Raw genomic sequence first — 14,614 nt, 5'->3', positions numbered from 1 at the left:
ATCAAATGTCTTTTGTCAGCTTCTTTTTGAAAGCGCTTTTAGATTCGATCTCGCAAATGCCAGTTAAATAACATTATTGGATTGTGAATGCTGGAGTCATATCGAATCCGTTCATATATTTATTTTTTTATTTTCCCTTTTAATGGCTGTAGATATTCAGCCTTTTATGTGAACTGACATCACGTTGAGCGTATGTGTGTGTTTAATGCAGGAGCTGATCGAGTATTACAAACATCACTCTCTGCGGGAAGGATTCAGGACACTTGACACCACACTGCAGATCGCCTACCGAGAGCCGGAGAATGGAGCCAACAGTACGTCCTGTGCACAAACATGCTAGTTTCAGATTAGTTCTCACAATTAACCAAATGTACGCTTGATCTATGTAACAAAAAAGCCTCGCTTTGTTTGTTTAATCTTAGTTTGGGTATAAACAATGATTCACGTTTAACAGTTCTAGACATGTGACATTGTTGTGAAGGCCAGTAGCTATGGTCACCAGAGCGGCTGCTATGGCAGCAGCCTTTCCTCATTGAAAGTCTTTGAATGCGTGCATTTGAGACAAAATCTTCTCACGTGTTCCCAGGTGTCTCGATGTTAAAGGACACATTTCTCTTAGTGTTTGTCAAAAGGTGCAGTTTCATATTACGGTACATAAGATTATGGTAACACTTTAGCATGGGGAACACATATTCACTGTTAAGTACAACTTTTGCCTCAGTAAACCCCTAATTTACTGCTTATTAACTTTTTCCCCGCCAGCGTTTTTAAAAAAAGTTGCCAGCCACCGCCAGGGTTTTTGGTCATTTTAACAAAAATGTAATGGCCCATAGAATATTTTGTTGTTTGAATATCTGAGCATGCAATATATCTAAAGAAATATATATATATATATATTATTCTAACTTCATGCATTCCTTTTTTATCAACACTTAAATATGGGTACATTTCATAAAAAAAGCTACATTTTGAACAAAAAGCTGAGAAAATCACTTTTTTTTGTCACAGACTACATCCAGATCAGATTCAGAACGATGACCAAACACAGATGGAGTAGATAGAGTCCATTAACACTCCTAATCTTGGGTCGACATTTCACAATGTCGACATTAGACAGTTTTGATCTATATGATGTTTAATGTTGATGATCACATTATTTTACACATGCATCTGCTTATATACGATCGCTTGTTTTTCTGCGCCTTCTTCGTCTGTGTTTTGATCAGGAGATTCTGTACTCATTCAGAAGATGCATAATATGCCCCCCCCCCCCCCCCCCCCCCCCCCCCCCAGCGTTTAACAGTGAAAACATGGAAACACGGAAAATTCCGTGTTTGGCAGGGAATCGTTTTCACACAAATAACAGAAAATTCTGTGTTTGGCAGGGAAAGAGTTAATAGTTAGTGGGGTAGTTTTTGTAGCGTTTAAGTCTAGGTATTGGGTAGGATTAAGGGCTGTAGAATCAGTTCATGCAGAATAAGACATTAATATGTGCTTCATAAGTACTAATAAACAGGCAATATCCTTGTAAAATGCATGCTAATAAGCAATTAAACCCTAAAATAAAGTGTTACCAAGATTATAAATCCTGAAACCTGCACTAGTGAATGCAAATGCTTTTAACTATGGAAGCTCAATTTCACATTACGTTTGGAAATATCAGAACGCTAATACATGTTCCATGGTCAGTGGCACAAGGGACGCCATAATGATTTTCTCAACCTTGTTTCTGTGCCTTATTTATAGAATATTTTTTGAAATAGTTTAATAATTTATTCAAACCACACTCATACCATTAAAAAAAATGTTTTTTTTTTTTCAGTAAGTGACAGTAAAGACTTCAAAAGAAATTCACAAAGAAATTCTATTTAAATTGAATTTCTATTCATCAAAAAATTTAGCATTGCCATGATAGGAATAAGTTACATTTTAAAATATATTAAAATAGGAAAAGTTTTAACAGTGAATAATTGTATAATAATTTTTTTAATAATAATTCTTACTGACCCCAAACTTTGAAATGGTAGTGTGTATATATAGCCTAAGGCACACCTGTGCAATAATCATGCTGTCTAATAAGCATCTTGATATGCCACACTGTGAGGATGGATTATCTCGGCAAAGGAGAAGTGCTCACTAACACAGATTTAGACAGATTTGTGATATATATATAAATAGGTAGCACATAAGAAAAGTGTATATTCATTCAGGACTTGGCATTCACGTCAGCATTTGCATACTTGTTTCTGGCCAAAGACACTTTAGAGATCTTCTGTCTGTTCATGGCTTTGTGGTTGTGAAAGCTCCTAAGACATCCGTGTTGTTTTCCAGCTGTAGGAGAGGAGCGAGTTAAAAATCTCAAACGGGGGCTGTTAGTAAACCCTGAACTACTGAGCTGTGCTTACAGCCTGATCTGAGAGTTTATGGCGCATTGCAATCAGCGCTTAGATGAGATTTTATTGTAAGTCCATATGTCACAGCGAGGGTCTTGTCGCAACTGGGAAATGTTGGCAGATTGAGAAGCTGGGGGGATGTCACTCAAGCACTTCACTGCTTTAACAAAGGGCGAAAGTGATCCGAAAGCAACTCTGACCAAAGAATGGATCTCCCAGCATGCATTGCTGCTGTTTTTCTCTTCTCATCCCCAAGCTCTATTCCCATGCAGCACAGATTCTTTTAGTTTTTTTCATCTCAGCGTCTTCTTATGTGCCAATACATGCAAATCATATGCAATTGTTTTTGAGATGACTGCCAGAGGCACACAAGTCTTTCATGTAAACAGGACGTAAAGAGCAACAGGGGCATCTACTCTAAGTGGTAACTTGACCCTGCGTAGGCAGCGTACAGCAAGAGAGCTTCAACCGGAAAAAATCAGCACTGCAGAACGGAAACGGTTCTGTACAGTGTTACCTCCATTGTTCTTGTTGGACACCGAAGTGATCGTGACTTTAATTCGCAGGTGAAGACAGAACAAATCGCTTGATGGTTGCCCTTTCCCTCCTCATTTTTATTTATATCCAGGAAGCACTGGAGATGCTGTCAGCTATGCTGCGTTTCTACTTATATTCCATCGAATGTTAAGCGAGCCATGCGGGTTGGACGGCAAATCCATAACCCTGAATATTTACGTTATGGCTAACGACGTGCTGAAGACAGGAGGTTTGAGCCTCGCAGAGTTTGCAGAATAGTGGGCGGACGGGTGTTTGGCTTTCCTGGAGTGACGTGGATTGAATCTCAAGTGCCCATCAGCAACTCGGACATCACAGGTTGGATAGTGGTCGGAGACAAGGCCTTTTGGAGACACAGCATGTGCTCCTGCATAAATTCATGAGCTTGGTTAGCCTCAGCTTGGGTTGTACCTTCAAAACTTTGAACAGATGTTTAAGAAAGACATGAAATACTTCTGAACCTAGTCAGAGTTGAACTGCTTGGACAAGCTATCTATCTATCCGTCTGTCCATCAGTCAGTCTGTCTATCTATCTATCTATCTATCTATCTATCTATCTATCTATCTATCTATCTATCTATCTATCTATCTATCTATCTATCTATCTATCTATCTATCTATCTATCTATCTATCTATCTATCTATCTATCTATCTATCTATCTATCTATCTATCTATCTATCTATCTATCTATCTATCTATCTATCTATCTATCTATCTATCTATCTATCTATCTATCTATCTATCTATCTATCTATCTATCTATCTATAGCCATTATGCAAGAAAAATCGACAAATCTTTTTGAAGATATGACACACTCCCAATCATCAAGATTGTTCATAGATGTCTTGTTAGTTACACTTAGTGCCGTATTGCATTGGCCGCCTTCCACAGAAGAGTGGGTGAGGAAACATATTGTGTTGCTGACACACTGGGGGTCCGTGACGCACTGGGCCGAGCCGGTCAGATGGAGCATCAGATGGTGAGGGGAACTCGCTTCACTGCCACAGCCGCTCCTGGAGTTTTACTAGTAAACCCAGACCTCATCGATAGTTCTCGGTGGAATGGGGCGTCAATAGAAATATTCCACAACTGGCATTCTGCATGAAACCGGTTTGAAGCACTCAGAATAAGCCCAAGTGTTGATGCATGAAGTTAGCGTTTGTTTACAATCTGCACTGTTTGCTTGCAAATGTTACGGTTCAATTAAACATGCTTTTTCTTTTGCTCTTCTTCTCTTTACCCTTGCCGCACCCCTACCTCACTCCGCCTCGCCCCACCGCGCCCATGCCTCCGCCCACCTCAGCCCCGTTGCTCTGCGGCCTGTCTTTTCTAACTCCCGCCGGCTACAGCTTTGTCCCCCCCTCTACCGCCCCATTCTGGTCAGGTACAGGTACACGTTTTCTTATCCATTGGTGTCATTTTGTCAAGGTCTTAGGAGATCTGAGGCTGCCATGCCCTGCGTTTAACCCCACCTCCCATCTTATTGTGCGTGTCTGTTTATAGATCATTTCATAGCCTCTATCATCTCCTTTAATGCATGCGCCATATGTCCTTTGTCAGCCGCACGACACTGACTGACAGACTCTATGACTCATCATTATCTCATTTCAGGTAGTTTGCTTATTAGATCGGTCATTACGGGCACTTTTTGTCAAGGGAGCTGTGATGAAAAGGAAGGAGTCGGCCTAACTTTGTGGCATCTCTCTCTCCCTCCTTCACAAACTTCTCGCTTTGAGCATGGCGGCAGCTAACTGGCAGCCAGTTCTCTGTCTGTACAAGTCTTGCTCACTTTAAAACAGCTGAAGAGAAAGCGTCCTGGCAGCGAGGCGGATCTCATCAACACACGTCTGGCGGAGGGCCTAGCTTCTCTGGCTGCCGATCACAAAGTCTTCAGAGCCTCTGAAGTCCGATAAAACAAAGGCTCATTTGAATCCGCCACCACGTATTTCCCCCGGCCCACCGCATTTAGAGAGAACCGCGAAACGAGTCCAACAAAACGTCCAATAGTCAGTGAGCTGGTAGAAGGAACATGATGTGTTTTTGAGGGAAAAGTCGCCTGAAATGTAATTAACCCAGCGGATTATGCTGTTGACACATCTCAAGACATAATCAAAACAGCCACTTCAGCTGTGATTGGACCCGTCCCAGATTCACGAGAATCATTTATTTAGAGTGGATGCGCTAAGGCAGGCAAACACATGAAGGAGTGCGGTGATTACAAGAGTCCTCAGGGAAACTAAACAGCCTGATTCTGCTGCATCCATCCTCTCCGTGTTTGTCTGGTTAATTTTGTCTGATTCTCATCTTCATTTTTGTCCTGTAGTTTTTGCTGCTAAATGTTCACTCTTGTTTCTTGTACTTCTACAGTGTTCACTCCCAAGGTGATGGGTGTGGCGATAGCCCGCTACGACTTCAGCTCCCGGGACACGCGGGAACTGTCTCTACAGGAGGGCGACGTGGTGAAGATCTACAGCAAAACTGGAGCCAATGGCTGGTGGAGGGGCGAAGTCAATGGGCGGGTGAGTGTGTGGATGTGTTTGGAAGTATACTAGCTTGCTGCGTTCTATACATTATACACTGCATAAAATAATATGTGAAACTCATTATGCAACAATAAAAGTTTTAAACAGAATTCTACAAATTTGTGACATGATTTCGTGTCATGGAATGTTGAATTCATTGTGTAGTATCACAAAGTTATCATCGTGGGAAAAAAGATTATTTTCATTTGTTATTACATTTTGTAAAATGTATAAATAAAATAACCCTTATATGTTAAGTAATATAAAATTCAGGGTCAGTATGATTGTTTTTCTTCAAGAAATGAATACTTTATTCAGAAAGGATGCATTAAATTGATCAAAAGTAACAGTAAATACTAGACTGGGTAAACCCAGCCTGATCTGCCGGCGATTTGATTTCGCCCTGCAACTCAGTCTGGAAACCTGTACATTCATTTCTACTGCTTCTGTTACACTTTTGCGGGAACCAATCACAGACTGGCTTATCCACCTTGCGCGCTATTGGCGGGGTTAACACGATGACGGATAGAGAAGCGATGGATCGTTGCCCGTTGATCACGCCTTTTGTGGTCTGATTGGTTGAAGGACTATCCAATTGCGTACAGAGTAGAGGTCTTCACGGGTCCAAAAATTCATACCCGAACCCGAAGAGACCCGTAATGTGCTTAACGGAACCGACCCGGACCCGTCTATTAATTCAAAAGCTGGACCCGGACCCGTGCAGATCCGAGCAATGCCAAAAATGTAGTACCCGGAACCGACCTGGACCCGTCTATTATTTCAAAAGCTGGACCCGGACCCGTGCAGATCTGAGCAATGCCAAAAATGTAGTACCCGGAAACGACCTGGACCCGTCTATTATTTAAAAGCTGGAACCGAACCCGGCGCGAAGACACAGACCCGACTGGACCCGATTGTCACATATTCCACAATAAACTGATATTAACAAGTCAATAAACAAGTTGCGAAACATATAACTTTTTGTCTTACCTATAGCCGTTGTCTCCCTTCCTTGTAACGTTACTTTACTTGATTGTGATGCATTACATCCTTGCCAAAAAGTTAAAACCATGTTATTCCTCTCTTGTTATTCCAAGCATGCTTAATTCACTCATCATTTCAGCTTTAAAAGTCCACTTTATGTCAGTGACGAATGAAAAATGCGTCTTTGCAGATTTGCATTTCGCCGTTAACTCGCATAATAACTTTGACTGTTTAACGTTACCTTTTTGAACTATAATAACGATTGCTCGTTCGTTGGCCGCTGACGTCCGCAGTATTTATTTGCTATCATCTCTGTGAGCCGAGTCTGACCACCAAAACTTTAAGATTAAACAAGACGGTTCATTCATATTATTATTAAAGTCAATCACAGCGGAAGCTCGGGTTGCCATAGAAACATGACACGCGCTTGAGACTGCACATGCGCGTTGGCTGGAGCAAACTGAAATATGAGCTTTTTTACGCAATTTGAGCATCATAGAAATTTGTTGCTGATTTGAAATATATTATTTAAATATAATTTCAAATCAAACTTCAACAGTGCGTCACACGTAGGCTAATACACTTGACAGCACTTACTTTTTTCTCATGTTTGTCCACAATATGCATGAAGGATGCCCAGACAGAAGAGGTGCCCGTGGGTTTAACTTCTTTATATTCGTTGTTTTTTAGCTTTTTTCGAGGCGAGTGAGCAAGAGAGAGAGATCGCTCGTGTTTTTTTCTTTCTTTTTTTTTAAACCTTATTTCCCGGCTCACACTTTTCTTATCCTAATTTTACAAGTTGCAAGTTACAAAAAACACACAAGCAGTACTGACTGACTCTTATCCCCGTCAGTGTTCTCCGAGTCCGGGTACCGACTCAGGTATTAGACACAAATCTTAAACAGAACCGGGACCCGAAGTAATAGATTGGGACCCGACCCGGACCCGGCTGATCCCGGGTCCCGGGTTCACGGGTCTCGGGTGCTCCGTGAAGACCTCTAGTACGGAGTCATTTGAATTATGCTCGTTTATCACGCCTCTTTTGCAGTAGAAAATACATAGCAGACTCCCCAGAACAATGTTCAATCTTAAATTGAGCTTGGTCTGGCGATAGCCAGACCAAGTAAATACATTTATAATGTTACAAAATATTCTACTTTTAATTCTAATCCTGAAAAAAATGTATCAAGGTTTCCACAAAGTCATTAAGCAGCACAACTACTTTCAACATTTATTAAAAGAAATGTTCCTTGAGCAGCAAATCAGCATGTTAGAATGATTTCTGAAGGATCATGTGAGACTGAAGATTGAAGTAATGGCTTCCAGTTCGTTTGTTGAGTTTAAAGGAATGCTTATAATTATGGTACACAGTACAGCCGTTGCCAAAAGTTTTGAGAATGACACAAATATACATTTTTTTTTTTAAAGTTTTTATGATGGCAATTTGCATATACTCCAGAATGTTATGAAGAGTGATCAGATGATTTGCAATTAATTGCAAAGTCCGTCTTTGCCATGAAAATGTACTTCCCAAAAAACCATGTCCACTGCATTTCAGCCCTGCCCCAAAAGGACCAGCTGACATCATGTCAGTGATTCTCTCGTTAACATAGGGCTAAGTGTTGACGAGGACAAGGCTGGAGATCACTCTGTCATGCTGATTGAGTTACAGAAGACTGGAAGCTTTAAAAGGAGGGTGGTGCTTGAAATTATTGTTCTTCCTCTGTTAACCAAGGAAACACGTGCAGTCATCATTGCTTTGCACAAAAAGGGATTCATAGGCAAGGATATTGGTGCTAGTAAGATTGCAGCTAAAACCATTTATCGGATCATCAAGACCTTCAAGGAGAGAGGTTCAATTGTTGTGAAGAAGGAGACTTCAGGGCGCCCAAGGAAGTCCAGCAAGCGCCAGGACCATCTCCTAAAGTTGATTCAGGGATCGGGGCACCACCAGTGTAGAGCTTGCTCAGAAATGGCAGCAGGCAGGTGTGAGTGCATCTGCACGCACTGTGAGGGGCAGACTTTTGGAGGATGGCCTGGTGTCAAGAAGGGCAGCAAAGAAGCCACTTCTCTCCAGGAAAAACATCAGGGACAGACTGCTATTCTGCAAAAGGTACAGGGATTGGACTGCTGAGGACTGGGGTATTTCTCTGATGAATCCCTTTCTGATTGTTTGGGGCATCTGGAAAAAAGCTTGTCCGGAGAAGAAAAGGTGAGCACTACCATCAGTCCTGTCATGTCAACAGTAAAGCATCCTGAGACCACTCATGTGTGGGGTGGGCTCTCTTACAATTTTGCCTAAGAACACAGCCATTGCCATGAATAAAGAATGTTACAAAAACATCCTCAGAGAGCAACTTCTCCCAACCATACAAGAACAGCTTGGTGACGAACAATGCTTTTTCCAGCATGATGGGGCACCTTGCCACAAGGCAAAAGTGATAGCTAAGTGGCTCAGGGAACAAAACATCGAAATTTTGGGTCCATGGCCAGGAATCTACCCAGACCTTAATCCCATTGAGAATTTGTGGTCAATCCTCAAGAGGCGGGTGGACAAACAAAAACCCACAAATTCTGACAAACTTCAAGCATTGATTATGCAAGAATGGGCTGCCATCAGTCAAGATGTGGCCCAGAAGTTGATTGACAGCATGCCAGGGCGAATTGCAAAGGTCTTGAAAAAGAAGGGTCAACACTGCAAATATCGACTCTTTGCATAAACTTCATATAATTGTCAATAAAAGCCTTTGACACTTATGAAAAGCTTATGATTATACTTCAGTAACATCTGACAAAATGATCTAAAAACACTGAAGCAGCAGACTTTGTGAAAATGAATATTTGTGTCATTCTCAAAACCTTTGGCCACGGCTGTATTTCTTGTAGTGTGCTCCAGTTTGCACTGCACATTTTGACACATAGTTAATTACTAAATACAATTTGCTTGATTTTATAACAATATAAGTTGTATTTAAAAACAATATAACACAATATAATATGTTCAAATATAAAGTGCATTTAGTGCAGTCACAGAGCACCGATACCCTACATAAATGTGAAACTACTGTCAGTTTATACTGTCTCTTCATAGCATGCTTCTCTTCTCTGATCTGAGATGACAGACATTCTTGCTAAGAATGTCAGAAATCCGCGCAGAAAATGTGCCATCACTATCGAATTAAGTGGCATTATTTCATATTGAGCCCAAAAGCTTATTTGTACTTAAAGCACATCGAACCGTCCAATGTTTTTTTTGAGCCTCTTGAGCTGTCTTATAATGGTTTCATCAGGGAGGCTGTACGTGTAATTTAGTGAATAAAACGTTCAGGGCTGTTTTATGGAGGGCATTAATAGATTCTGGGATCAGTGCTTTGAACAGTTCCCCTGCCTCCTTCTGAAATTGGCAGAACTGCTTTTGTCCCTTTTGTATTCATGTTGTATTCGAGGTGTGACACGATAAAACGGCAACTAATAAATCACATCTCTCCATTGTTAATCTGCGTTTTGTCCTAACCAGCTGTGATTGTCAACAGTGTTGCGTGAAAATATGTTTTGTTGGATGCTCGGTTTCTAGTTTTGTTGCTTTGTGCTGGACAGACTACAGTGAAAATGCATTGGTCCAATTTCCAGTTTCACATAGCTGTAGTGTTTTGAATATCAAATGCAGGGCCGTTTCTAGTCATTTTGACACCCTAGGCGAAATCCTTATTGGCGTCCCCATCCCAACCAATATGTATGATAGATTTCCAAATTATATTTGTATATATTTGTTAATAAGGATTCAAATGAATACCAGTAATACCATTGTGTAGCCACTACATGCCTGTATAGCCCTATATATTTGTGCAATCCCTGGTTGCTCAGAAATTGTTCTCAGACATAAGTACATGACTATTACGTTTTGCATTTGGATACATAGTTGTTGCAAATTATGCAGATTTGTTACTAGTATAAAGTGTATCCAGCTCACTATGGATCACTACAGTCTTGGAAGTGTCTGTAAGAAGGTACTTGAAATTATAAACAAAATCAGCATCATTTTATGGAGCGGCATAACTTCTGGCTGTAAATGTCCTTTTCCTTTTTTCTTTTTAAGAAAAAAAACTTTGTTGTATCTTCTATTATGCAAATTAATATACACTCACCTAAAGGATTATTAGGAACACCATACTAATACTGTGTTTGACCTCCTTTCGCCTTCAGAACTGCCTTAATTCTATGTGGCATTGATTCAACAAGGTGCTGAATGCATTCTTTAGAAATGTTGGCCCATATTGATAGGATAGCATCTTGCAGTTGATGGAGATTTGTGAGATGCACATCCAGGGCACGAAGCTCCCGTTCCACTACATCCAAAAGATGCTCTATTGGGTTGAGATCTGGGGTTCTGACTTTACCATCTGAATGTCTCAACATTAATCGAGACTCATTAGACCAGGCAACATTTTTCCAGTCTTCAACTGTCCAATTTTGGTGAGCTTGTGCAAATTGTAGCCTCTTTTTCCTATTTGTTGTGGAGATGAGTGGTACCCGGTGGGGTCTTCTGCTGTTGTAGCCCATCCGCCTCAAGGTTGTGCGTGTTGTGGCTTCACAAATGCTTTGCTGCATACCTCGGTTGTAACGAGTGGTTATTTTAGTAAAAGTTGCTCTTCTATCAGCTTGAATCAGTCGGCCCATTCTCCTCTGACCTCTAGCATCAACAAGGCATTTTTGCCCACAGGACTGCCGCATACTGAATGTTTTTCCCTTTTCACACCATTCTTTGTAAACCCTAGAAATGGTTGTGCGTGCGTAATTTTGTTTTGGAGGTCAAAAAGTCTGTAAACGGCTCTTTTGATGATTCTGCTCTGATTGGTCAGACGGCCCAGTTGTGATTGGTTTATTGCTTACAGTGTGTCGGAAAACATCACGTCTGTTACCAAATCTGAATCTCAGTTTCAGAGGCTTCCTCAGCACTTGTATACACAGTGATACGGACAGTAACAATGGCGACAGTGTTTCTTTATCAATTCCAGCATGAGTCCGTATACTTTTGAAGTGCATGAAGAGTGGGTTTGCAGCGCTGAAAACAGTCAACAACACAAACCAAACTCATCCAGGCATCAGCTACAACTGCTGTGTTTGGGGGCGGGTCAGAGTAGACGATGTTCACAGGCAGCCAATGAAAACCATAGGCTGGCATTATGCAAATGTGTTACATTGTTACGTAGGTGTGTAACAGGAAGTGGGGCTGGCATTGCTGACGACAAGTTTTGGCAGTTCAGAATCAGTTCTTTCTGTTAGGAGACAATACTTTATTTGTCATGCACTTTGATCGTTAAAACTTTGCAGACCTACATGAAACATAACACACTGCATGAAAAGTAATAATCAAAAAAGCATAATAGGGGCACTTTAAGTAAGATCAGGAAAATAAGTGATAAACAAAAAAACATTTTGCTTGACTTGGTTGTGTGTCTTTTCATGTTGTGCTGGATATTAAGCAAATTATGTCATTTTAAATGTATTTTCTGATTGGCTTTGCGGATTTTACTGACACTGAGAAAACACCCAAAACTCACAATCGTAATAGTGGAAAATCACAGGAACAGCACAGCTGTTGACACAGCACTGTCCTTTTGGATATTATTCCTCAGGCCTGTGTGCAGCCACCAGAATTGCTTAAACAATCCAGCGCCGACTCCCCCCCCCCCTTCTCTTGCAACAGGCGCATCCTCAAGGTTATCGAGGCAATGAAGTGACGCAAATCCTCTGTAATACCCCCCGCAACCTTCTCCTCTAATCACTCATTCCTTCTGTTCTGTCTCATCCACAGGTGGGCTGGTTCCCCTCCACGTACGTAGAAGAGGGCGAGGAGTGAACGGCTCAACGATCGTGCACAAGAGAAAGGAAATTAAAGAAAAAAAGCAGACGGACTGCATTCGACTGGACTACACTGAGCTGAGTCACAGAGTCAGCTGATTGGCTGCTGCTCTCGCTCACTCTCTGTCTTGTTTGTCTATCCTGGAGGAAGTGCACAGGGTTTGATAAATGAAGGACTGTCTCTCAGCGAGCAGATTATCAAACACAACCCCGAACCTTCAGCCAGACTGCATCTTAAAAGACCCTCCCGGGCACCTGGACGGAGCGTAGCGGATGAATCCGGGCCTGAGATGGAACGCACGGAATCGGACTGAGGTTACACCGTGAGCTATTTCTGTATGTGTGTGGCAGTTTGTCGGCTCACAAGGAAACATGTTTGTCCTGACCTTGCCTGAGTCCTCCTTACCTCCCCTATTATTGATGATGCCCCATCTCCCCGTGTGTACACTGCCCTGGAGGTGTTCTCACACACAGAAGACCCTCCCGTCCTGCTATTCATCTCAGATTAAGATCACAGCTCCCTGCCATGTAGGCTGCGGTAATTGATTGCTGTCTCTTCCCCGTTTCCTTCCTATGAAATCTCTCTTATTTTCAGATTTCCACTTAAAGGGAACGACCGGTTGTTTTGTGCGTCGTGTTTCTGGCGCGCTTATCTCTAGGGATATATTGTGGGGTTGTCACGGCGTGTTTATCTGATCCGCGCAGCGAGACGTTGACAGGAAACAAAAGGGATTGCGGTGACAGGCCTGTAAACAGCTTTTTCAGCAGGGGCCCATGGCCCCAAAAGCATTGTGTCGCCCCATCCGGAAAGGATCCTGGTATAGCGCAGACAGTGCCTTCTTAATCAACTAATGAGGGGGATTTACTCACATTTGCAGGAAGAACTGACATAATGAAAAACAATGAGGCAGATCCAGGGAATCAGATCTAAATTGTAGGGTGGCCAATATTGTGCTGATATAATATAATATATGTATTATATATTTAGGGAGGGTCTATATATATGTATTTGTGACCCTGGACCACAAAACCAGTCATAAGTCGCACAGGTATATTTGTGGCAATAGCCAACAATACATGGGTCAAAATTATCGATTTTTCTTTTATGCCAACAATCATTAGGATATTAAGTAAAGATCATGTTCCATGAAGATTTTTTTTTTAAATGTCCTACCGTAAATATATCAAAAATGTATTAATATTAGTAATATGCATTCATAAGGACTTCTTTTGGACAACTTTAAGGCGTTTTTTTTTCAATATTTAGATTTTTTGTACCCTCAGATTCCAGATTTTCAAATAGTTGTATCTCGGCCAAATAAATCTCGGTCATATCATAACAAATCATACATCATTGGAAAGCTTATGTTCAGCATTTCAGATGATGTATACATCTCAATTTCAAAAAATGTACCCTTATGACTGATTTTGTTTGATTAGTGCTGTCAAACGATTAGTCACATCCACAGTAAAAGTTTGTGTTTACATAATATATCTGTGTGTAATGTGTATAATTATTATGTATATATATATATATAAATAAAAACACATGCATGTATATATTTAAGATTTTTTTTTTTATATTTGTATATAAAATATTTAAGTTTATATATAATATAAATAATATAAATATATATACATGCAAATATTTCTTAAATATTCATGTGTGTGTGTGTATTTAAATATCTATAATAATTATACACAGTACATATTTTATATAAACACAATCGTTTTAATCGCAGAACTTATTATAATACATTTATTATAATATATATTATTAATATCGATCACTAAAATAAAATGCTTGTTTCTACTCAAAATTCCTTATTTGACCAAGGACACTGTTATTAGACAGATATCAGTCAATTAGTTTACCATTAGTGTATTGACAACCTTCTTGACCAAGGGTTAGTAAGTCATTTCCTCATTAAATCTAAATATAGCAGTGCTCTGCACTGTGATACTGGACTTGTCTCACTTCCTGCAGTATTCCCTTTAGGACTTGTTTTTCCCATTTTTCCCAGTGCTGTAATGAACTAGGCGGATGCTTTACCTGTCTGCAGCTACATGTAGATCTGTGCAATCTGAACGGCCTCTAAACTGTGATGAAAGGGAAGTTTTCAGAGTGTTAAGACTGTGTTGAGGTGACAGACTATAATAGGAGAAAGGTCATATCAGGAAACGCTCAAACCGCTGGTTTGTCTCAAATGGTTAGATAAAAGTGCACTCACAAAGGATTATTTATTTATTTGTGATCTAAGAAGAGACTTTGACAGGAAAAGACATTCAAAGGAA

General features: G+C 40.7%; 1 protein-coding gene across 1 annotated transcript in view; it reads left to right on the top strand.

Annotated features, from left to right (window-relative positions):
* Positions 1-12,439, top strand: part of vav3 (vav guanine nucleotide exchange factor 3) — a 90,357-nt gene extending 77,918 nt beyond the window's left edge. The window contains exons 25-27 of the mRNA XM_079805812.1: positions 212-314; positions 5,319-5,470; positions 12,273-12,439. Coding sequence (XP_079661938.1) covers positions 212-314; positions 5,319-5,470; positions 12,273-12,317 — 300 coding nt within the window. The 3' untranslated portion in view covers positions 12,318-12,439. The remainder of the gene's footprint in view (positions 1-211; positions 315-5,318; positions 5,471-12,272) is intronic.
* The last annotated feature ends 2,175 nt before the right edge of the window (positions 12,440-14,614 follow it).

This window comes from Gobio gobio (genome assembly GCF_949357685.1).
Source record: "Gobio gobio genome assembly, chromosome: 23".
NCBI classification, from domain to species: Eukaryota; Metazoa; Chordata; class Actinopteri; order Cypriniformes; family Gobionidae; genus Gobio; species Gobio gobio.
Note: the sequence above shows the minus strand (reverse complement) of the source record. Positions and strands in the feature narration are given on the sequence as shown.